The 24664-nt window shown below is 47.5% G+C and overlaps 3 protein-coding genes across 14 annotated transcripts in view; all 3 read right to left on the bottom strand.

Annotated features, from left to right (window-relative positions):
- The window catches only part of LOC115201197 (inactive ubiquitin carboxyl-terminal hydrolase 54), a 32170-nt gene extending 27097 nt beyond the window's left edge, over nucleotides 1-5073 (bottom strand). For 6 of the 7 annotated variants that reach the window (XM_029764615.1, XM_029764617.1, XM_029764613.1 and 3 more), the window contains exon 1: nucleotides 4958-5073. The gene's annotated coding sequence lies outside the window, so the exon portion shown is untranslated. Of the gene's footprint in view, nucleotides 1-4818; nucleotides 4932-4957 lie in introns of those variants that run through there. The other variant, XM_029764616.1, reaches the window with a different exon arrangement.
- Nucleotides 5074-6331: 1258 nt separating this feature from the next.
- Nucleotides 6332-11004, bottom strand: myoz1b (myozenin 1b). 4 transcript variants are annotated; one of them, XM_029764610.1, is made up of 7 exons: nucleotides 10870-11004; nucleotides 9072-9251; nucleotides 8853-8943; nucleotides 7911-8077; nucleotides 7745-7820; nucleotides 6754-6937; nucleotides 6332-6591 (listed from the first exon to the last, which is right to left on the bottom strand). In XM_029764610.1, the coding sequence occupies exons 3-7, from the start codon at nucleotides 8932-8934 to the stop codon at nucleotides 6351-6353; spliced, it is 750 nt and encodes a 249-aa protein (XP_029620470.1). In that variant the 5' UTR covers nucleotides 8935-8943; nucleotides 9072-9251; nucleotides 10870-11004; the 3' UTR covers nucleotides 6332-6350. The 4 variants fall into 4 exon arrangements, with proteins under 4 accessions (XP_029620470.1, XP_029620468.1, XP_029620472.1 ...); XM_029764608.1 differs by lacking the exon at nucleotides 9072-9251; XM_029764612.1 differs by lacking the exon at nucleotides 9072-9251 and having other exon boundaries at nucleotides 6754-6934.
- Nucleotides 11005-13875: 2871 nt separating this feature from the next.
- LOC115201195 (synaptopodin 2-like protein) lies at nucleotides 13876-24442 on the bottom strand. Of its 3 annotated transcripts, none has more exons than XM_029764605.1 (5): nucleotides 24231-24441; nucleotides 21825-21976; nucleotides 21383-21658; nucleotides 20843-21291; nucleotides 13876-17660 (listed from the first exon to the last, which is right to left on the bottom strand). In XM_029764605.1, the coding sequence occupies exons 1-5, from the start codon at nucleotides 24330-24332 to the stop codon at nucleotides 14923-14925; spliced, it is 3717 nt and encodes a 1238-aa protein (XP_029620465.1). In that variant the 5' UTR covers nucleotides 24333-24441; the 3' UTR covers nucleotides 13876-14922. The 3 variants fall into 3 exon arrangements, with proteins under 3 accessions (XP_029620465.1, XP_029620466.1, XP_029620467.1); XM_029764606.1 differs by lacking the exon at nucleotides 24231-24441 and adding an exon at nucleotides 22982-23081; XM_029764607.1 differs by lacking the exon at nucleotides 21383-21658 and having other exon boundaries at nucleotides 24231-24442.
- Nucleotides 24443-24664: the final 222 nt, after the last annotated feature.

Raw genomic sequence — 24664 nt, 5'->3', positions numbered from 1 at the left:
ATTTCTCAGAACAAGAATAGACTGATGAGTTTCAGAAGAAAGTTCTTTGTTTCTGGCCATTTTGAGCCTGTAATCGAACCCACAAATGCTGATGCTCCAGATACTCAACTATTCTAAAGAAGGCCAGTTTTATTGCTTCTTTAATCAGCACAACAGTTTTCAGCTGTGCTAACATAATTGCAAAAGGGTTTTCTAATGATCAATTAGCCTTTTCAAATTATAAACTTGGATTAGCTAACACAACGTGCCATTGGAACACAGGAGTGATGGTTGCTGATATTGGGCTTCTGTACACCTATGTAGATATTCCATTAAAAATCTGCCGTTTCCAGCTACAATAGTCATTTACAACATTAACAATGTCTACACTGTATTTCTGATCAATTTGATGTTATTTTAACGTACAAAAAAGTGATTTTCTTTCAGAAATAAGGACATTTCTAAGTGACCCCAAACTTTTGAACGGTAGTATATATATATATATATATATATATATATATATATATATATATATATATATATATATATATACTACCGTTCAAAAGTCTACAAATCCACTATATATATATATTTAAAAATATATATATGAATATTAATAATATTAATAACAACAGATTAAAATACTTTTGGCCAAGAGATCCGTGGAATAAGTTTAAAGTGTGTAATACAATACAATACAATTTATATTAAATATCTACAATTACAATTCTTACATCTACAATTCTTAACATTGGGCAACATGGGCCTGGGAGACTTACAGGGATATTGGTATCCACAGTACTACATCAATTATCAATTTATAAACTCAATACTATTCCCCAAAATGTATTTGACATAAATGCACTGTAATTTAAGCTTTAAAACTGCAAAGTGTTCTCTCTGCCTTATAGTAAAATGTGCAGATTTGCAGGATATTATACTATATGGCCAAAAGTATGTGGGCACCTGCTCTTCAAACATCTCATTCCAAAATTATGGGTATGAATATGGAGTTGGTCCCCCATTTGCTGCTACAACAGACTCCACTCTTCTGGGAAGGCTTTCCACTAGATGTTGGAACATTACTGTGGGGACTTGCTTCCATTCAACCACAAGAGCATTAGTGAAGTCGGGCGCTGATGTTGGGAGATAGGCCTGGCTCGCAGTCGGCATTCCAATTCATCCCAAAGGTGTTTGATGAGGTTGAGGTCAGGGCTCTGTGCAGGCCAGTCAAGTTCTTCCACTCCGATCTCGATCAACCATTTCTGTACGGACCTCGCTTTGTGCAATTGTCATGCTGAAAAAGGAAAGGGCTGTCCCCAAATTGTTGCCACAAATTTGGAAGCACAGAATTGTCTGGAATGCCATTGTATGCTGTAGCGTTAAGATTTCCCTTCACTGGAACAAAGGGGCCTAGACCGAACCATGAAAAATAGCCCCAGAGCATTATTCCTCCTCCACCAAACTTTACAGGCAGGTAGCGTTCTCCTGGCACCCGCCAAACACAGATTCATCTGTCAGACTGCCAGATGGTGAAGCGTGATTCATCACGCTTTTCCACTGCTCCAGAGTCCAATGGCGGCGAGCTTTACACCACTCCAACGCTTGACATTGCGCATGGTGATCTTAGGCTTGTGTGCGGCTGCTCAGCCATGGAAACCCATTTCATAAAGCTCCCGACAAACATTTATTGTGCTGATGTTGCTTCCAGAGGCAGTTTGGAACTCGGTAGTGAGTGTTGCAACCGAGGACAGACAATATTTGCGCATTACGCGCTTCAGCACTCAGCGGTCCCATTCTGTGAGCTTGTATGGCCTACCACTTCGCGGCTGAGCCTTTGTTTCTCCTAGACGTTTCCACTTCACAATAACAGCACTTACAATTGACCAGGGCAGCTCTAGCAGGGCAGAAATTTGAAAAACGGACTTGTTGGAAAGGCAGCATCCTATGACAGTGCCACGTTGAAAGTCACCGAGCTCTTCAGTACGGGACATTCTACTGCCAATGTTTGTCTATGGAGAGTGAATAGCTGTGCTCGATTTTCTACTAATCCACTCATTTGAAGGGGTGTTCACATACCTTTGTATATATAGTGTATGTTTAAAGTTGCAACAACAAAAGATCTCTCTGCCTCAAGAAAAAATGTAGAGAATTGCAGGAAATTGCCTTGAAAACTGCTACATTTTCTCTCCAAATGCCAAGATTCAGGCTTTTTAAACGTTCTTTCACCGGGCCCGAGACTTGAGGCACGTTCCTCTGCCCAGGCGTTGCTGATACCTGCCAGACCTTACAACACCTGGATAGGTGTTTTAAGTATCAGCTAACCACATCATATGTTATAGCGATATGTCAGTCGATGACACAGTCGATGACACAGTCGATTTTACGTAGCATGCAACCATTGGTTTCTGCACGCAACGTCAAAGCAGGGGAACGTGACCACGGTTTGTCCAGCCATGCACTGCTGGCGTCATAGTAAAAATCCTCGTAGGCTATTTATTTTGCACTTGAGTTGTGTTCTGATTATGAGGGGGTTCCTGATGAGTCCCCCACCCCAAAAAGTTTGAGAATCCCTGGTCTAGCCCACAGGCCAGTGTTTGCTTTTGGTGAATCTACTTTATTGATTTTCAAGATTTTAGCATTTTGCTCTTTACAAGAAAAGAAAACAACTAAAGTTGGATTTCCAAAGGCCTGACTCCTAGGTCTCATTCTTAAACTCCGCTCCCCTGAAATACTTTATTCTCTCTATCATTCTGACCTCTATTCTCCATTCTCATCAATTCCTTCATCCATCTTTCTCTCTCTCTCTCTCTCTCTCCCTCTCTCTCTCCCTTTCCTTAAATCTCCCTATCGCAAGTCTCTCCGCACTGACACACGCACGCATGCGCCGTAACTGGGTTACAGCTTCAAATAGCACTGGCTGACAATGGGGAGAACCCAGAGTTCATTCTCCCCACTCTCTCTCTCTTTCTCGCTCTGTTTCTCTCCCTTTTCCCCTCACCCTCTCTTTCTTCAGTAATTCTCTGAGGTTCGCTGGCTAGGATCCTCTTTCTCTCTTTCTCAGTTATTCTCTGGAACCAGCCCCTCGCTGAAGCTCTATTCAGACGTTACATACGGAACACTCCATTTTAGAACATTTCATTCACAGAACAAGAACATCCCCCCCTTAAAATCCATTCTTTTCTATAATTCTATTTCAATTCATATCCAGACACACACAGCTTCAGAATGGAATCACAATGAGAGAGTTAGGCCAATGTCAAGCTGCCTCTCAGGACATCCCATACTTTCACAATGAACTCTCACTATAAGTAGTAGTTCTATTGACTCTGGAAATGCATTGACCTGTTATTGGTCCAAGTAGCCTACGCAGGAGTCACGCGTGTGTGCGTGCGTGTGTGCCGTGACTCGTGCGCGTGTATATACATATGCGTGCGTGTGACAGAGAGTAGAAGAGTGATCGAAGACTGAAACACCCCCTCAAGGTCATTCCCCCCCAGCTTATACACCATGTACATTACTCTACCTTACTAAAACACACACCCGCACACACCTGACTCACACACGCAGATTATCAGGCACGTGCACGTGCACACAGACCTGCTGCGAGGATGATAAAAAATATATGTTAATATGTTAATATATTCTCTTACATAATGTAATTCAAACACTAACCCTCACACGTTCTACTATTCACAGATTAGGGGGAGAGAGGGATAAAGAGGGACAGAGAGAGAGAGCGAGAGGCAAGGAAGGAAGGAAGGAAGGAAGGAAGGAAGGAAGGAAGGAAGGAAGGAAGGAAGGAAGGAAGGAAGGAAGGAAGGAAGGAAGGAAGGAGCGTGAATGAAAAAGTAGACACCTCTTCTCCTGTCCTCTCCCCATTTCTCCTCCTCTATCCCCCTGTCCTTTCCTCCAGCAATAAACAACTGTGACAACAATAAGCCAAAACCAGCCCATTAGGATTTAACTACAGCCTCCAAACCAAAGTGGAATTCCATCAGTTCTACCTGACCACATATTTCTCTTCAACCCACTGTCTGTCTGCTAACTGGTACCACTCTGTTCTGTTGAGTGACGAGAGAAAGAGACAGAGAGAGAGAGAGAGAGAGAGAGAGAGAGAGAGAGAGAGAGAGAGAGAGAATGCCAGAGAGAGCCATGCTTGGTCCAGACCGCAGCAAGGTGTCAGAACATGCATTGTAAAGAGCTGTGTGTGTGTGTGTGTGTGTGTGTGTGTGTGTGTGTGTGTGTGTGTGTGTGTGTGTGTGTGTGTGTGTGTGTGTGTGTGTGTGCTCGCAGCAGGGGTGTCCTCGGTGCTGGTATGAAGAGTAACAGCCAACATCATCTATCATAGAGACCAAACCGCAGCGGTAAATCAATACCCGGGCTGCGGTTGGCTTTCTATCAACAAGTCACCAGGGCCGTTAACCGCTAACACAAACCAGCTGTAATAAATTATAATAACCTAACGGAAAGGTTTATAAGCAAGTTCCAATAATCCGTTTAAAGCATTTGGTATCTATACAATATCTACCAACTCTGAAAGTGTCAATCTGGTGCTCAGAATCTCTAGCTGTTCTAAAATGATGGTAATGATGCACAAAGCTACACTCGTGGAGATGCTGATGCTGCCAGTGTGTGTGCCTCTGAGCTACCTGCGTAAAGGACATCGATTACATCCATTTCAACCATATGAACCATGCAGCGCTGCGTAATAAACACTGGAGAGAGAGAGAGAGAGAGAGAGAGAGAGAGAGAGAGAGAGAGAGAGAGAGAGAGAGAGAGAGAGAGAGAGAGAGAGAGAGAGAGGAGAGAGAGAGAGAGAGAGCAAAACCTACGCACAGTAGATGACATCTGGCCGCGCGGAAATACGCACATACTTTCGAACTGACTTTGCCGCGTGCGTTCTTTACTGGTGGATGAGTACCCGGTGTCCCTGCCTTAATCTCTCGTAGATGTAGTTTAAACAGTGCGTGCTCACCTCGGGTCCCGTTCGTGTCCCGTTCCAGTCTCGTGCTGTCCCGGTTAAAAAAGAACGAGGGAGAGGAGAGGGAGAAGAGGAGAGGCGTTCAATCCAACCTTCCATCCAGTGCTGCGGCCGCGGCACTCTGCTCTCGCGATAGCTGGCCTGTTATCCCGAGCTCACTTACAGTGAGTGACGTCAGACTGTGGGAATGAATAGCTCCTTGCCGCTCTCTACCGGTCCATGAGCGGGACTGCCTTGGTGATAACGTACCAATTACGTCATGGCAATAGCTACTGTAGCAGAGCAGACCTGAATTTTAATGTGTTGAGGGGATAGTGATCAATTGCAAATAAGCAGAGTTCATCAGCCAGAATTTTCTGTACAGGGAATGGTTTATTGGATAAAATACAGAGCTTACTAGAAACATCAGGTGTGTCTACAGTATCTAGGCTACATGTTCAACTGTCCAGGTTATTGTCATATCATCCTCATCACTTTCTTCTTCACCTTCATCATCACATCACCTTATCTACTTGGATTGTTACTACTTGACTTGTGGTTTAGATTTTGGGGGTTATTTGTGTATTTGTATTATACGGTGTTTGCGAGACATTCTACTTTACTGCAGGAGCTAGTGACAGAAGGATTTCCGTGCATCTGCCATAACACCTGCAAATCTGTGTACGCCGCCAATAAACGTTGAGTTGATTTGACTTGATCATCACCATCATCTTCTGTCTCTTTTCTCTTCAGGCATTTATGTTTCACGCAAGTAAATCAAATCAAGTTGTATTTGTCACATGCGGCGACATCTGTGTGTGTCTACAGTACATCAGTGTGTGTCTATATCAGTGTGTGTCTACAGTACATCAGTGTGTGTCTATATCAGTGTGTGTCTACAGTACATCAGTGTGTGTCTATATCAGTGTGTGTCTACAGTACATCAGTGTGTGTCTATATCAGTGTGTGTCTATATCAGTGTGTGTCTACAGTACATCAGTGAGTGTCTACAGTACATCAGTGTGTGTCTACAGTACATCAGTGTGTGTCTATATCAGTGTGTGTCTACAGTACATCAGTGTGTGTCTATATCAGTGTGTGTCTACAGTACATCAGTGTGTGTCTATATCAGTGTGCGTCTACAGTACATCAGTGTGTGTCTATATCAGTGTGTGTCTATATCAGTGTGTGTCTACAGTACATCAGTGAGTGTCTACAGTACATCAGTGTGTGTCTACAGTACATCAGTGTGTCTACAGTACATCAGTGTGTGTCTACAGTACATCAGTGTGTGTATACAGTACATCAGTGTGTGTGTGTGTGTGTGTGTGTGTGTGTGTGTGTGTGTGTGTGTGTGTGTGCGTGCGTGTGTGTGTGTGTGTGCACATGCGCGAGTGTGTGTGTGTGTCTACAGATTGTCCGTCTCGCCGTCGAAGGGCAGCATGTTGTCCAACTGCATGTGGATGTGTGAGTTGTCCTCCGGGTTGCACACCCAGCCGATGGGGGTGCGGTTGAACGAGGGGCGGGACCTAATGTCCGCCTGCAGGGAAGGGAGAGGCTCCAGCTCCAATGGGGCGAATAGGATCTCAGGAGGCTCGAAGGACATGTGGCCTCCCGCCTTCTCGGAGCCGCCATAGGGCAGGGCCGACCTGTCAATCAAATATTAATATCATAACGTACAAAATACATGTCTACATAGTAATAAATGCAGTAACCTGCTGAAGGTCTTGAATCTGGTTATATTCGACAGGTGTGTATGTGCGTGCGTGTTTGTGTGCATATGTGTGTTGGTGTGAATGTGTGTGCGGTACCTGTTGAAGCTCTTAAACTTGGGCATGTCGTGGGGGGGGTGTGGTCCAGCCATGCAGTGGTGCATGGTGGCAGTCAGAGACTCGTCTCCCCTCATGGCCCGTTCCCATGGAGACACATAAGTACGCACATACTGCTGCCTCCTCTTCTCTTTCTCCGCCTCCTTATCCAACACCTCCTCCTCTACTGTGGGGGAGATGAACATGACATCATCGTACTGTTTTCGCTTGTGTATAAGTTTCCCTGCTGTTGACATCAGAACACGCTTCAATACATATGAATGTCAAATAGTTTTACATACTTGAGGTGTGCTTGATTTATACTGAACAAAAATGTAAACGCAACATGTAAAGTGTTGGTCACATTTTTCATGAGCTGAAATAAAAGATCCCAGAAATTGTCCATAGCACAAAAAGCTTTTTCTCTAAAATGTTGTGCACAAATTTGTTTACATCCCAGATAGTAAGCATTTCTCCTTTGCCAAGATAATCCATGACAGGTGTGGCATATAAAGAAGCTGATTAAACAGCATGATCATTACACAGGTGCTCCTTGTGCTGGGGACAATAAAAGGCCACCATGAAATATGCAGTTTTGTCACACAACACTATGTCTCAAGTTTTGAGGGAGTGTGCAATTGGCATGCTGAATGCAGGAATGTCCAACAGAGTTGTTGCAAGATCATTTAATGTTAATTTCTCTACCATAAGCCGCCTCCAACATTGTTTTAGAGAATTTGGCAGTACATCCAACAGGCTTCACAACTGCAGACCACGTGTAACCACGCCAGCCTCATTCTGCTGCGCCCCTGCCCATTCATGTGAAATCCATAGATTAGGGCCTAATGAATTTATCTAAATTGACTGATTTCCTTCTATGAACTGCAAAATAATTTAAATCTTTTAAATAGTTGAATGTTGCATTCATATTTTTGTTCATTAAAACTTGATACAATGGAACTAATTGAGAAGTCCTAAAAGTGCATAGTCCTACCGTGCTCAGGTTCAGGCTCGGGTGGTGGGGCCATCATTTCACACCCCAGCGACGGAACTAGGCTCTGGAGATTCTGCTAGAGGAGACAGGACACACACACACAGCCAGATCAGCACACTCACACACACATGTACACTTACACCACCCCTCACCCCCTCTCCCCCACCATATTCTCGTTGGTGACGATGAAGCGCTCCACCCTCTGTTGTCTCCTCCTGAACATTTTGGATCCCTTGTTGGTCATAAGAGACAATTCCTCCAGCATGGTGTCTTTAGGAGTCTTGATCTTAGTGCCCAGATCAAACTCTGATGCCTCGGGGTCCGATTCTTCATCTGTAGAAGGGGGAAACACAATGTCATTGAATGAGATGACATGTACTGTAATTTACATATCCCTGATTGCATTGATTCCAATGCTAAGTTCACACAGCATCACAGTCCCACCTTTACTATGTAAAGTGATTTGAGCACTGGAAACGGGCTATATTAATCCATTCAATTATCAATCAATATTATCTTCCCAGACCCATATCACCACTAACTCTTTCACCCCCCGTCCTCTAGTCTAAACTCCCAAACCCTAAGCACTGTTAATCTGAAAGTGCAGATAGCTGCGAATAACATGGCAAAAATTCCAACTTCACCAATCTGAGAGCAAGGTGGAAATATTCAAATGTTACATGATCCTTCTGTCTCTCCATCTCCCTATTCCCTATATCTCTTTCTTTCTCTCTCTCTCTCTCTCTCTCTGATAAAAGTGTCAAATGTGTTTTACAGATAGCTGGCTGGTCTGCTCTCGTCCCCGTAAAACGTTCTCCTCATCATCCACTACACACTCTCTGATATCACTCATAATACCTGGAGCCCAGCCACACAATATACACACACACACACAAAGCTGGGAGCTGGCAAAGCAATCCTGTGCTGAGAGCTGTAGCTTGCAGTACCTTGTAAATCAGGACTCTGTGTGTGTGTGTGTGTGTGTGTGTGTGTGTGTGTGTGTGTGTGTGTGTGTGTGTGTGTGTGTGTGTGCGTGCGTGCGTGCGTACGTGCGTGCGTGCGTGCGTGTGTGCGCGCGTGGGTGTGTGTGCGTGTGCATGCGTCATACCGTCCTGGGTGATGTTGGTCAGATCAGTAATGATCTTGTTGGCCTTCTTCCTTTTTGGGGGGGCGGGAGTTGAGAGAGGCATGGCTAGAGCCTGCACCAATCAGAAACACACAGTTCAAATCAACAGCCAATCACAGAGCGATCGGTGACATCCACCAATCCCAATCAGACTGATAATGATAATGATAATGATGATGATGATGATGATACATGACTGACCTGATAAGGAAAGGTTTTAGGTTTCTAGGGAGCCACGAATCTGAGGCTCTGGGCCTGTGGGTCTAAATTCCATACTCTAGCTGGTGTAATTGGTTTAATCTGCTGTAATTGAAGCTCCTGTTGGAATCCAACACCCTGTAGCTATTATTACTTCATGTTCCACAGCAGCTCTGTTGAGTGCTACTGTCACCACACACACACACACACACACACACACACACACACACACACAGGGCAATTCCACAGTGACAGAGTAATTTTGGGACTAAGATTTTTCACTTTAAAATGTATGCCAAACTATTTGACCAATAAGGAGAGTGATGGAGTGCTGCATCAGATGACCTAGCCCCCACAATCACCTGACCTCAACCCAATTGAGAAGGTTTGGGATGAGTTGGACCGCAGAGTGAAGGAAAAGCAGCCAACAAGTGCTCAGCATATGTGGGAACACCTTCAAGACTGTTGGAAAAGCATTCCTTGTGAAGCTGGTTGAGAGAATGCCAAGACCGTGCAAAGCTGTCATCAAGGCAAAGGGTGGCTACTTTTAAGAATCTCAAATATAAAATACATTTTGATTTGTTTAACACTTTTTTAGTTACTGCATGATTCCATATGTGTTATTTCATAGTTTTGATGTCTTCACTGTTATTCTACAATGTAGAAAATAGTAAAAATAAAGAAAAACCCTTCTATGAGTAGCTGTGTCCAAACTTTTGACTGGTACTGTATATAAAATGGATTGCCTATATTGTACACAATAAAGACAATCAATTACAGGTCAACATCTAAATATTGCTCCCACTGAGGTGGGAGAACGCCAGGCTTATGGAGCTCCTGCTGGGTTAGCGTTGGGAAAAGTCCCCCAACTTCAGGAGAACGTGAGCCTGAATGTCTGGTTACCCCAAGCAGAAGGGACTCCTGTCCCGCTCGCTATTCCTGTTTTAGCTGCAGATAAATCTCACCGGAGGACAGCAAACATAATCAATCAGCACATTCCCAAACATCCCAATTCCCAAAACACTCCGCTCCTCCTCTACAACTCATAATCTCTCTTTCCATTTCTTTTTTTTGCAGACGCCTTTATCCAGAGCTATTTACAGGAGGAATTAGGGTTATATAGATCGATTTTTCACCTAGTCAGCTGGGGATTCAAACCAGCGACCTTTCAGTTACTGGTCCAACGCTCTTAACCACTAGGCTACCTGCCGCCCATCAACCTCCCATTCCTAACTCACTCTGGTCTGATGGACATGGAATGGTTTCGGAACAAGCAGGCCAACAGCATAGTTTGCATTCACTGACCATGTAGTCGTTCAACTTAGTACCCGGTGATTTAACACGGGGCTGTCAAAGGTGTATCGAGTAAGTGTTGAAGAGTTTATCAGTCTGCCAGCGTTGCGTAATCCGTACAGCTACTAGCCGATGTGAGTTGAAACGATGCCGTTGATACGTTTATTCATTCATTTTATGATGTGATATGATATGCTGCTGTATGGCGGATGACACATGATTCACACTGGCGGGGACTTCTCTCCCTGGCACGGCACAGCCTAGCACAGTGCAGGCCCTGCATGGCATAAACCCATGTTCAATCAACTCTCCAATTGGTATATAGCTCATTTCACTTCCTGCCCGGTAGCTTGTCCCTACCCTGGTGACATTTAGACCTGTATCAGTCCTGCATCCTTTCCCTATTATCACAACTATATACGCCACAGACATGTACTGCTTGTGTGTGTGTTAAAGACTGTGTGTGTGTGGGATTGCGTGGGAAGTGATGTCACAAACTCAGCCTTACCTCAGTAGAATCCTCAGGAATTAGAGAAGAAGGAAAGAAGGAGAAGAGTTGAAAGTATTCAAGAGAGTGTCCAAGTGCCTCCCCTCCTCTACACCCAAGAGGGAGTGAAACCCTAGCACAGTAAGGAGCTGGGCTATGGAGGCCTGGGTGGGTGGGTGGGTGGGTGGGTGGAGGTTAAGGGTTCAGGGGGGCTAGGAGCTTCTTAAGGGTCTACGAGGAGACTGATACTATCTCTCAGATGCTCCTGAGGTCTATGTATAGACCAGGAGAGAGAGAGTGAGAGAGCGAGAGAGAGAGAGAGAGAGAGAGAGGGAGAGAGAGAGAGAGATTTTAAGGGGTGTGTGTGAAAAGGGAGGGAGGAATAAAGTAATAGAGGATAGAGAAAGATAATTACTTATCCCTCTTCCCTCCGCTCCCTGAGCAGTGTGTTTCTCACCATACTGAAGTGTCCAGTCCATCCTTCAGACAGGATTTACACCTTTAACAGGGGTCTGTGTCCCCATATCAATCAGATCTCTGTTACACAACTGACCACCAAGAGAGCGAGAGGGGGGGGGGCATAGAGAGTGAGAGGGGGGAGAGAGACGGGGACATAGAGAGTGAGGGGGGGGAGAGACGGGGACATATAGAGTGAGAGGGGGGAGGGGGGAGAGAGACGGGGACATAGAGAGTGAGAGGGGGGAGAGAGACGGGGACATAGAGAGCGAGAGGGGGGGACATAGAGAGTGAGGGGGGGGAGACAGGGACATAGAGAGTGAGAGAGTGAGAGGGGGGAGAGAGACGGGGACATAGAGAGCGAGAGGGGGGGACATAGAGAGTGAGGGGGGAGATAGAGAGCGAATTGATTCTTCTGATGTCTGTTTAGAGTCCAGCACTCAGCACTCAACCAGATGACTGGAGATTAACAGGACTAAAAATAGGAGGGGCGCTCGTGATAGTTAGTGTATGAAGATTGAAAAAGGGCCTAACGCCAAGGGAGCCACAGGACTGAGTTCAGTACCAGTTATTACCACAAGTGGATGAAGGTAGAGACTGTCCCATATGATCATAATACAACTCTTACCCAGTCCTTCATATTCAAAATAAAATCAAATGTTATTGGTCACATACACATGGCTAGTAGATGTTAATGCGGGTGTAGAGAAATGCTTGTGCTTCTAGTTCCGACCATGCAGTAATATCTAACAAGTAATCTAACAATTTCACAACAACTACCTTATACACACAACTGTAAAGGAATGAATAATAATATGTACATACAAATATATGGATGAGCAATGGCCGAACGGCATAGGCAAGATGCAGTAGATGGTATAGAATACAGTATATACATATGAGATGAGTAATGTAGGGTATGTAAACATTATATAAAGTGCCATTGTTTAAAGTGACTAGTGATATATTTATTACAACCAATTTTTAATTATTAAGTGGCAAGAGATTTGAGTCAGTATGTTGACAGCAGCCACTCAGTGTTAGTGATGGCTGTTTAACAGTCTGATGGCCTTGAGATAGAAGCTGTTTTTCAGTCTCTCGGTCCCAGCTTTGATGCACCTGTACTGACCTCGCCTTCTGGATGATAGCGGGGTGAACAGACAGTGGCTCGGGTGATTCTTGTCCTTGATGATCTTTTTGGCCTTCCTGTGACATCGGGTGGTGTAGGTGTCCTGGAGGGCAGGTAGTTTGCCCCCGGTGATGCGCTGTGCAGACCACACTACCCTCTGGAGAGCCTTACAGTTGTGGGCGGAGCAGTTGCCGTACCAGGCGGTGATACAGCCCGACAGGATGCTCTCGATTGTGCATCTGTAAAAGTTTGTGAGGGTTTTAGGTGACAAGCCAAATTTCTTCAGGCTCCTTCAGCCTTCTTCACCACACTGTCCGTGTGGGTGGACCATTTCAGTTTGTCCGTGATGTGTACGCCGAAGAACTTAAAACTTTCCACCTTCTCCACTACTGTCCCGTCGATTTGGATAGGGGGGTGCTCCCTCTGCTGTTTCCTGAAGTCCATGATCATCTCCTTTGTTTTGTTGATGTTGAGTGTGAGGTTATTTTCCTGACACCACACTCCGAGGGCCCTCACCTCCTCCCTGTAGGCCGTCTCGTCGTTGTTGGTAATCAAGCCTACCACTGTAGTGTCGTCTGTAACTTGATGATTGAGTTGTAGGCGTGCAGGGCCACGCAGTCATAGGTGAACAGGGAGTACTGGAGAGGGTTGAGAACGCACCCTTGTGGGGCCCCAGTGTTGAGGATCAGCGGGGTGGAGATGTTGTTTCCTACCCTCACCACCTGGGGGCATCCCGTCAGAAGGTCCAGGACCCAGTTGCACAGGGCCGGGTCGAGACCCAGGGTCTCGAACTTAATGGTGAGTTTGGAGGGTACTATGGTGTTAAATGCTGAGCTGTAGACGATGAACAGCATTCTTACATCGGTATTCCTCTTGTCCAGATGGGTTAGGGCAGTGTGCAGTGTGATTGCGATTGCGTCGTCTGTGGACCTATTGGGGCGGTAAGCAAATTGGAGTGGGTCTAGGGTATCAGGTAGGGTGGAGGTGATATGATCCTTGACTAGTCTCTCAAAGCACTTCATGATGACGGAAGTGAGTGCTACAGAGCGGTAGTCGTTTAGCTCAGTTACCTTAGCTTTTTTGGGAACAGGAAGAATGGTGGCCCTCTTGAAGCATGTGGGAACAGCAGACTGGGATAGGGATTGATTGAATATGTCCGTAAACACACCAGCCAGCTGGTCTGCGCATGCTCTGAGGACGCGGCTAGGGATGCCGTCTGGGCCTGCAACCTTGCGAGGGTTAACACCTTTAAATGTTTTACTCACGTTGGCTGCAGTGAAGGAGAGCCCGCAGGTTTTGGTAGCGGGCCGTGTCAGTGGCACTGTATTGTCCTCAAAGCGAGCAAAGAAGCTGTTTAGTTTGTCTGGGAGCAAGACATCGGGGTCCACGACGGTGGCATGATGTTGGTGACATAGGTAGAGACAGACAGACAGACAACTGGAGAGTTTCACATCTAGTTTTATTTCTCTGAACCACAGAATAACAACTTAACAGCTCGCATATCAACAATCAGACAAATCATCACCACTACCTCCTACCCTTCCACCCCTCACCTCCCTTCCTTATAACAATAAAGGATGCACTTTATGAAGTGGGGAAAACATTTAACAAATGCATCTTGATGTACTACTGTGCAATACTCTTGACACAATCATATGAAGCCCCCCCCCCCAAATAAAACAGGATATTTTATAATATTCAGAATAAGAATATAATCACAATAATCATGACAATATAGTTGTAGCGGAGTCAGATCTCTATTTCAGATTCAGGCCTTTATGTGACCAACTGGGGTTTGAACCGGGGCCGTCTTCGCTCCACGAGACTGTGTTAGCCCGCCAAGCTAAAGCCACAACGGCAGCACACATCAGGCATATAGTCCATCCTAGTCTTTAACAGATCGGCATATTACGGAACAGTTTGTCTCTTAGAGAGGACTCTTATTTCCTCTCCTCTAATCTATCTCTCCTCTCCATCCTCCCTCACTCTCTCGTTCCACAGGCTTGTCTTTAGCACATCCTCCGTGTATCAGTTTATCACTCAACTTCATTCCTTATTTTCACCTCTATTCCGTCGACCCCATCGCTTTAAATAAACCTTATTAAACTTCACATCGTGTCCCATTTTCTCTCCCTGTCCACGTCTTTCTCATTTTAGATCACCCTTTTCCTTTCCGATTGTCATTAAATACTTATGTTACATTCATATATTTATACATATCAACTATATCAACAACGCGTATCAACTATACATCAAACAATATTTACGAAGAGAAATAGAGCTGGTCAAATGATCATAAGAAGAAAAGTGATGAAATGGGTGGTGTGATCCAAGAGTTGCAATAGTGCCCAAACAGGAAATCAATAAAAGCCTGCAATGCACCATACTAACATCTCCTTTGACGTGACAAAGACCAAAAACCAAAATCACAACAGAATGTGGGGGGATTTATATTCCTGTCACTTCGTGTCAATCCATGACCTGCAATCTCAGTGCATGGTGGATCCGGGGCGCCAGACGCTGGGTTGCAGACCCAGGTTAGAGGTGCTGAATCTGGGGCGAGGCACTCTGGAGGGCGTGGTGGAGGCGGGGCGAGGTGGGGTGTGGGCAAGAGGACTGAGATCAGGGGCACTCTTAAACTGCTTGTTACCCTGTTGAGGGGCATGGGGCTCGGAAGGGTAGGGGTGAGGGTTAGGGACATGGGCAGAGGGGAAGCTAGGGAGCTGAGGGAGGGGGCCTGTGGGGGCTGGAGGAGGAGGGACCCACTGGGGCTGAGGCTGGCAGGGGGTGTTAGAGGGGGATTGGTAGCAGGAAGTGGCTGTGGGCAGAGGGGAAATGATATCAGACCTCCACAGCGGTTCTCCCAGTGTGGTCGCTGACCGTGGGACAATGATCATAGGGGAGGGGCCTGTGGGAGGTGGCGTGGAGAAGCGCTTGATCTCATACACACGTGGCGTCTTATTTGGCCCGTAGGAGCCGCCCATCATGCGCGGCTGCTGTTGATAGGCCTGTGCTTGCTGGGGAGTCCCGCCCCCGTAACTGAAGAGGGAGGAGTTTAGCTGGTAGGGCTGGCGACTCATAAAGTCCAGAGCCTTGATGCCTTGAGCCTTCTGACCCCCAGGAGCGGCTTTATGCCCCGCTGGGCTCCCACCCTGCCCTGCTACCCCCACCCTCTGGCGCTGGGCCTGGGGAGGGCAGGAGGGGGAGAGGAGGGGGTTGTAGCTGATGGGAGGGGGGGCTCTGCAGCTGGAGGAGTATCTGAATTGAGAGGGGAGGGAGGGGGTGGGAGAGAGCTGGCAGGGGTGGCCGGGAGAGGGTTGGGGTGAGGAGGGGGTGCTCTCCACCACATAGCGATCCATCCTGCTCTGCCTACGGGCGAACAGCTGACCCCCCTTCCCCGCTAACTGGGGTACCTGTGGAGGGCTCTGCGTTTTAGGGGCCACAGGAGGGGGCTTGGGGCCTCTCCGGGCCTGCATGAAGTTACAGGCCTCGGCCCCCAGCCTCAACCAGTCCTCTTCAGGGCCAGACTCACCTCCAGTCTCCACACCTCCCACTCCTCCACTAGGCCCCATGGAGCCGGGACCGGGACCGGGGCGTGGACCCATCCTGGTTGGTGCGTCCGGGTTTTGGAGCAGCTCGAGCAGGGCCGGGTTGGGAGACACGTCCTTCTTGTTCTCCACAGACGGACGGAACATGGGCTTCTTGTTGCTGCGGCGACGTGCCTCCGCAAGTATGCCTGTTCTGGAGGCGGGGACGGCGATACGCTGCTCACGGGAGGACAGTGAATCAGAGGATGGGGGCTGGGCAGTGGAGGGGGTCGCTATGGCAACATAGGGGTTGAAGGTCAGGGGAGGAGGGAGTTGGGTCTGAGGAAGGGGGGGTGGGTGAGAGTAAGGTGTGGGATAGGAAGGAGAGAATGATTGATTAAGAGAAGGAGGAGCAGAAAAGGGCTGGGCAGCCACAGCAGAGGATGGATAGACTGGGGCGTCAGGAGGAGGGGAGAAAGGTTGTCGAGGAGGAGCAGAGAAGTGTTGAGTGGGGGCAGGAGGAGGTGGAGAGAAAGGTTGAGGAGCAGTCAAGGAGCAGAAGTGTTGGGTGGGTTGAGGAGGATGATTAGGAAGAGAATGGGAGGCAGAAGAGGGAGAGAAGGTGGCAATATGGACAGAGGGAGGAGTGAAAGGTTGAGAGGTAGGAGAGAAGGGAGCTGAGGCCAGAGAGGGAGGAGATAGAACAGGAGGAGGAGAGAGGACAGAGGGAGGAGGAGAGAGGATGGCTGCAGCAGGTCTAGGGGGGATGTAGAGAGAGGTACTGGAGACCGCTCTCCTTGCCTGGGGCCCCCCTGAAGGGCGAGGAGGGGCAATGGTCACCATGGATACCGCAGCGGTGGGTTTGGAAACCATTGTTACGGCAGGAATGGGCTGGACGGGTCGAAAGATGACAGGGGTGGCTGGAGGGCGAGATGGGGCGAGGCCTGAGGTGAAGGGGCATGCCGTGCGGTTATGGATCCCTCCAGGCGGGTTAGGGTTAGGGTTTAGGTCAGGCTGGAGGATAGGTGTGTGAGAGGGGAGGGTCAGAACCACACTGGCCCGACTCACCCCTACAGGGCCCCCATTTGACAAACCTGCGGCCGGGGAGGAGTTAGGGGCGGGGTTAGGGGCGGGGTTATAGGCGACATGGGTGGCCATTTTCCTTTGCTGCTCATACTGCTCCGTCTCTTTCCCCTGATAGGCAATGGAGTCCAGCCCTGGGCTCTGATAGGCAGGGGCATTCGTCACAGAGCCCTGATTGATTGACACATTAATCTCTGGGCTCTGATAAGCCGAGGAATCCAACCCTGAGCTGTGATTGGTTGGTGTTTGGGACCTTGAGTTATAGGTGGATGGACAGGCGGAGCTCCTCCTATCCAGCAGGTCTAGGTATCCGCTGTCCCAGGTGGGGTCAAAGGTTCCAGCGAAGCCCTCTTCATCCACCTCTGAACCCGATAGGAAGGAAATCCCTTCCTCCTCCTCTCCCTCCGTCTCTCCCCCAGTCTCAGGACCCACCTCCCCCTCCGCGCGGCCGAAACAGGTGAGGGTGTACTTCTTGGCACGCTGGCGTCTCTTCTTGAACATGAGAACTCCTTTAGAGTTGGAGTACGGAGCGTCGGTGAGCAGGGAGGCGATGGAACGACATTTAGTACGAGCCTCTTTCACCTGCTTCTCTACCGCACTCTCTCCTCTCTGCAGCTCTGGGAGACATGGGGAGGGATGTGAGGAGGGGGGAGGAGAGGGAGAGAGAGTAAGAGAGAACAGAGGATTAAATACAGGAGTGTCAATTGGGTATGGCAGTCACCATATCATAGCTCAACACCAATGATTTAAAATAGGCTATTAAAATCATTCCAATCTTGATTAAAATGCAAATGCAGTTTAGTGGTATTTGTTTGTATGTCTGGCTTTATATAGAGCAGAGATCTATAATTAATGACGAGATACTCATGTCTCTGCCCTAACAATGGGAGTCATTTTCGGGAAGGCAAGCGACAAGCTTAGGTCAAAATAAGCCCATAGAAACAGACTGGGTTTATTTTGGACAGATTTTGACGAGAATGAAACCTCTTGCTTCGCTTCTTTCTCTCTATGGAGAGCGCATCGATGCAGCTGCAGGGAACAGCGGGACTTTTTCTCAACACATTGCAGAGGTGAAGATGGCTGTAGTAGATGGCTTTGGTTAGGTAACTGCCAAAGCCATCTGACTTAACATGAAACTAAACTGGAGTTTTAATCCCGGCGCTGAGCTAGCGCATCAAATTTTAAGTACCTTTTTGACAGGTGAGTTAACTAACAGCAACAAGGTGATAATGGCTTGAGTCAATTTTGCTTGTTTCTGCTGTTCTACAAAATGTACAAACTCTAAAATGCAATTTGGAGATAAGCAGTAAATGCAGTCCCTTTTTTTTAAGAAATCCCTGTCACTTTGCCATAACCAAGGTTTAGCTGAAATGATGCCCCTGATTAAATAAGTAACTGAAATGAATAAGAACGGTCTGGTTAGAATTATGTCTGTGATCAACAGAATGACATCATAGCATCTGGAATGTCACTCAAATCCATGTTGACACCATGATAGGTGACACCATCAACAAGTAGGGAGGGGCTCAACCCTGACAGACAGGAGAGTGTGCTGGGGGGCTCAAAGCTCTAAATTCCCCCTACTCCCCAGTTGAGCAGTGACCTGTTAGACTGTCGGTCAGTATCCACATCCCTGTCTGCCAGGGCGTAACTTTGTGTTACATATTCGGTGGTCAGGGTTAATGGATACCGGGGTCAACACCTTTCTAGGGGGGTTCGGGGACCTGCCCCCCCAGGAGACTTAAAAAAATAGCTGTGAAATGGTTGTTCCTGGTGAATTTTGAAGAGAAAATACAAAATATTCATGATAATATGGTCAATATATCCCAATCTCATCTGAAATACCAATAATGTCCCTATTACTTTTTAACTGTTGGTCTAACTCTAAGGCTGTGTTTACACAGTCTGCCCAATTCCGATTTTTTGCCAATAATTGGGAAAACTATCAAAATCAGTTCCGAGAGTCACCACCATACCCCTTTAAATGCCATAACCGCTTATGCTTATTTGTGTACCCTTCACCACGCTTGGCATGTCATTTTGTTTGTAGAATGACTGTGAGAAAGTCAGTTCTGGCAACTTTTCCTTCAAAATGAATGTCCAGAAATGAGCCTAACAACATATTGGTCTATATTATCAGGCTGCTGTATTACTTAGCAATAGGCATTATCACCTGTAGCCTAACTGATGCTGCATAGTGCCAATAAATACATAGACTGAAGCATGGAGTTCCCCGTCTGTATTTGTGCTAATCATTAGCGAGATCAGCGCTTCCCAAACCTTGTTCAGTCATGCCCCCCTTTCATCATGGGGGAACATCCTTTGCACACCTGTCTGGGCACACGCACGTGCATGCACACACACAGTCTATCGGGTTCTCCCCCTTACTTCACCCGCCTCACATACGCGCAAGGAATGTCCACACAACAACCTTGTAAAAGGTGTGTGTGTGTGTTGTTCTAGGTCGTCAAGAACAACTTACTCATTACTCTTAGCTGTGTACGTGTGTATTATGAGAAAGGGCAGGTCACCTGTCCCCTCAATCAATAGTCTGTCACTATTGTCTTTGTCCAAGATGTAACCTTGCCTGAAACCTGAAGACTTGCATTAGCGCCTCAAACTAATGCCTAGGCTTTAGCTCAGCAGGCTAAAACCATGCTTGGGATGAAAATCAGTGAGTCACAACCAACTGCTATAGTTCAGGGTGAGGTAGACAGCTGTGAGACATTCATGTAGTCATCTAAGCAGGTCAGACATACAGTACGAATGTCTAGCTTCATGGGAAGAATGTTGTTTTTCACATAAAGTATCCTTGAAACCTTATTTACAGATTCAAATAATATAAATAGGGTATATATCATTGATCATGTAAATAGGGTATATATCATTCATCATGTAAATAGGGTACATATCATTGGTCATATAAATAGGGTACATATCATTCATCATGTAAATAGGGTACATATCATTGATCATGTAAATAGGGTATATATCATTGATGATATAAATAGGGTACATATCATTGATCATATAAATAGGGTATATATCATTCATCATGTAAATAGGGTACATATCATTGGTCATATAAATAGGGTACATATCATTCATCATGTAAATAGGGTACATATCATTGATCATGTAAATAGGGTATATATCATTGATCATGTAAATAGGGTATATATCATTGATCATGTAAATAGGGTATATATCATTGATCATATAAATAGGGTACATATCATTCATCATGTAAATAGGGTATATATCATTGATCATGTAAATAGGGTACATATCATTGATCATGTTTGCTGCCCCCTCCCCCATTGCACATTCAGCTGTGTGGATCACTAAATGTGAGGTCAGTTGTGTCCGTATGTCCATCAACGCTAGATGGGAATGCTAGCTGCCCAACTATAAATACTCTGGAGGAGACCAGGGCTTAGAATACTGACTGGAGAGACTAAGGGGCAGAAATAGGAGATGAAAATAGGAGATGAAGGCTTTGATTCATAGGATAGACAGCAACTGGAAATATCTCTTCCTCTCTTCCTCCCCCCTTCCTCCCTCTCTCTCTCTCTCTCTCTAACAACCCCCTCCTAGCTGACCACAAGGTGAGAGGCTGAACTTACAGCAGAACAACACCAGAGGGGGTCTTATCACAGCTCAGACACCTTTACTCCCACACACACTCAACACTCAGACAACCCACAGGCTTCGCAGAGACCGTTCAAAGCAGCCCGAAGGGTTCACGTGTAGGCCGTAGTGTGTATAGTGTGTAGGGTATCTGGTATAGTGCACTCACTGGCTTGCCTGGCCTTGTCCTTGTACGTAGTAGATAGATCATCACTGAGTGGGGTCAGCTGGGCGCCCACCATGGGAACCATCTGTCGGCTGGAACCCAGCATCATGGCTCCTTTAGCCCGCTCTGGAGACACCAGGGGTGAGCAGGCCAGAACCAAACTCCCCCCTGCCTCCTGGAAACCACTGTCTCCCTCTCCCTCCGCCTCTCTTCCCCCCGTCGGGTCCCCCTGCTCAGGATGTGGGACGGGCTGGGCTGGGTGGGTCCACTCTGGCTGGGACTGGGGGGGTTGGGGTTGGTAGACCACCTCCCTCCGTGGTACTCCAGGTTGAATCCCCCCTGTTCCCAATCCTGTTGGCTGCTCCCACTGTTGGATCACCCCGTTTCCAAATGTGGGTAGTTGCTCCCAGGGCCCCTGCAGGGAAACCCCTCCATCTGGAGCGCTCTCATACCTGGAGGAAGAGAGAGAGAGAGGGATTGGATAGGTGAAGATGTCATAGTACAAACCAGGAAGCAAGGTTGGGGATGATTATTGTCTCGTACCCGCTCAACTCCGAGGTCTCCTCCTCCTGCTGCTGGCGACCTGGAGAGCGTGTATGTGGAGGTGTGCGTCGCTGACGGCGGTGTGTGTGTGTGTGTGTGTCCGCGTCACTGTCCGTCTCTCCATAGTAGGCCTCACTGTCAGGGGGGGAGGTGATGGTGAGGCAGGCTGGCCCGTCAGTGGGGGAGAGAACGGGGTGTGTGGATGTGTATGTGTGTGTAGCTATATGTGTAGGTGTACGACCTGACACGGCCACAGTGTGGACCCCAGACCTAGACCTGGAGACAGAGAGAAATGGAGAAAGATAGTCAGGCTGTGTGTGTGTGTGTGTGTGTTCATGTCTGTATCTGCTTTGCTTATTATATACTTGTATCAGTCTAGTGTATGTGTGTATTTGCTTGTGTGTGTGTGTGTGCATGCGTGCGTCTGTGTGTGTGCTCTGACCTCTTGATCCTGAGGTTGAGTGTGTGCCGGTGGGAGTCGATGAGGGTCATGGCCTGAGCGTGGCTGAGCTCGGCACACACACGGTCGCCAATGGCAACCAACTCATCCTCCTCCCTCAGGCCAGCCCTGCATGCCTTACTGCGCCGTCGCACCTGCAACACACAACACACAAATTAACATATACACACACACACACACAGCCTCAATCCAGCAGCATGGAATCACAGGGGGGGACAACTCAGTTATGAGGTTATGGGGTGTGAGGTCATCATCGCTTCTGGGATATGAGGAGGGGGAGGGGGGCTGAAGGGTGGTACAATTTAGGCAATGATGTCATAAACCTATCTTTACTGAAGGGGGGTTGGGGGGTGGAAGCAGAGCTCTATAGACATGGAGAGAGAGAGAGGGGGGGGTGAAGAGAAGGGGTGAAGGGAGGGGGGGAAGAAGGAGAGAGAGAAATGAGGAGGATAGAGAGAGCCGGTTAAGAGAGACACAGGGAGAGAGATGGGGTGTGGAAGGAAAGGGGGGAGAGAGAAAGAGAGAGGGAGGGAAAGAAAGAGCAGGTGACAGACGACAGATAGCAGAGACATGTCATGCTAAACAGCCGAATATCTAAAGGACAAAGGACTCTCAAACCAACCACACACAAGCACGGTTAGTTCTACAAAGTTAGGTCACCTGTCGAGTGCAGTTTCTTCACACAAAATCTGGTACTACACAGACCATCCAATAAGACACCTCTACCCCATTGACACACACACACACACACACACACACACACACACACACACACACACACACACACACACACACACACACACACACACACACACACACACACACACACACACACACACACACACACACACACACACATCCAGCCACTGCAGGAGAACACAGTGAGAGAGGGGGTATTAGACAGATGCACCCCCCCTTTCTCCTTCCATACACACATTGCAGGCCCTGGGCAGAGGGCATGCCTCACATTCACCATGTGTTCCCCATACACCCCAAAATAAACCCCGGCAGTAGGACCAGCCACATTTCTAGACGGACCCACGGAGCAGCTAACCGGGGATGTAGCCTTTTAACACACTTTATATGGTGAATGTCGACCTCAAATTAGCATGGTTAGCATTAGCATTTACGTTACTCACCGCCTTTCACCTCTACCGGTCAACAACACCAGACAGTGTGTGTGTGTGTGTGTGTGTGTGTGTGTGTGTGTGTGTGTGTGTGTGTGTGTGTGTGTGTGTGTGTGTGAGTATGTGGAGGGCAGACGTGCCTCAGATAAGCCCAGCTAGGAGTAGAGAGGTCCGTAGGATCAGAATAGCTCATTTAAGAGGAGCTGGAGCAGGCCATGGAAAAAAAAGGCCTCTCTCTCTCTCACACACACACACCACTACAGATAAAACTAGAGGTGACCTTGTCTGGCAATGGCAACAGAACCGTGATTAGCTGCTCATCAGGACCTTGTTTAGCTGAAAGGTGTGATGGAGAAAAGGCCTGCATTTCCTTTATCTCTCCCATGGGGAGGGTTGGCCACCCCTGGTTTATAGAATAGAATAAAATAGAACCCAGTACGAACATCTATGCCAAGCAGAGTCAGGTCATGGCCCAGCGTTTCACGATATCTTTTCTGGTTAGATTAAATGCATTCTGCCCCGTCAACACCAATGTGTCTGCGTGTGTGTGTGTGTGTTTCTGTGCGTCCACTTAGAGAGCATGCCCTCAATTCCTGTGCTCGTGTTTTACTAGCATACGACACCGACAGAGACAACACAATAATTCCTGATCACACACCATCTCAAACACACACACACACACGTTAATACATAGAGATGAAACACACTTAAACACCAAGAAAGGTCATAGATCATGTGTCCATTAGGGTCAGCCCATGACCCACAGTCCCTAAAATCCAATCACCATGACAACCAAACAGACCAAACAAACAGACCAAACAGAGTTTTTTATGAAGGGTTACGTAGCCACAGCTAAGTAATGATAATAATGATGCCTTACAGAACTTGCCCAGCAGCTCAACGTGCTTTACATTACATGGGGGGAAGGGAGAACTTGCCGGCTTCTACCAATGTGTAGCACCCACCTGGCTGATGCCACAGCAGTCTTTTTGTGCCAGAGGGTTCAAGTTATGGTACCAGTAATGACCAGGCAGCGCACGACATGGAGAGGGCAGAACTCTGACGGCCCGAGACCACCATCTATATAGACCACCACCCGCTGTTCCCTAACCCTCTCCTGCAACTGTTACTCCATGATCTGCCCCCGTCCTCCACTCTTTTCCACACATACTCATCCCATCCTGTCTCCACAGCCCACCGTATAACAGACACATAACCTGTTGTTCCACCTACCCCGCTCTATCACACACACAAGTCGTACCTTGGACACCTGCAGTGGTGCTTGATGCTCTGCTCCTCCTTGCAGTCTGAAGCCCCATGGAGCCCCTCCTGAGAGAGAGACCACCACCTCCTCTGCTACCATCACTACTCAGTAACACACACACACACTAAATCACACTGCACACCGAGTGTATGTCTCTCTGCTTCTTCCAACTGCTCTGTGTATGTGCTGTCTCACTGGTCTGACATACTTCCTCTGTGACCCAGCCCACTCCACCCAGAGAGAGGGGGGGTTGAGAGGGAAGGGGGTAGAGAGAAAGAGAGAGAGAGAGCGAGAGAGAGAGAGAGAGAGAGAGCGAGAGAGAGAGGGGGGGGACTGGTTTCCGTCTGCTAACAGTGGAATGCTGTGTTGGCTGTCAGGGGGGGGCACAGGGGGTGAGAAGGTGTGTGTGTGTGTGTGTGTGTGTGTGTGTG

The sequence above is a fragment of the Salmo trutta genome, chromosome 10, assembly GCF_901001165.1.
Source record: "Salmo trutta chromosome 10, fSalTru1.1, whole genome shotgun sequence".
Classification (NCBI taxonomy): domain Eukaryota; kingdom Metazoa; phylum Chordata; class Actinopteri; order Salmoniformes; family Salmonidae; genus Salmo; species Salmo trutta.
Note: the sequence above shows the minus strand (reverse complement) of the source record. Positions and strands in the feature narration are given on the sequence as shown.

Excerpts from the sequence above, each read along its gene's own strand:
- LOC115201195 (XM_029764605.1), bottom strand. The coding sequence starts at position 24,332 with ATGGTAGCAGAGGAGGTGGTGGTCTCTCTCTCAGGAGGGGCTCCATGG. Across the intron at positions 21,659-21,824 it reads CTCAACCTCAGGATCAAGAG|GTCTAGGTCTGGGGTCCACA; the intron begins GTCAGAGCACAC and ends CTCTGTCTCCAG. Across the intron at positions 17,661-20,842 it reads GGACAAGGCCAGGCAAGCCA|AGCTGCAGAGAGGAGAGAGT; the intron begins GTGAGTGCACTA and ends CATGTCTCCCAG.
- myoz1b (XM_029764610.1), bottom strand. The coding sequence starts at position 8,934 with ATGCCTCTCTCAACTCCCGCCCCCCCAAAAAGGAAGAAGGCCAACAAG. Across the intron at positions 6,938-7,744 it reads CGAGCCTGAACCTGAGCACG|TAGAGGAGGAGGTGTTGGAT; the intron begins GTAGGACTATGC and ends TCTCCCCCACAG. Across the intron at positions 6,592-6,753 it reads AAGTTTAAGAGCTTCAACAG|GTCGGCCCTGCCCTATGGCG; the intron begins GTACCGCACACA and ends TTTGATTGACAG.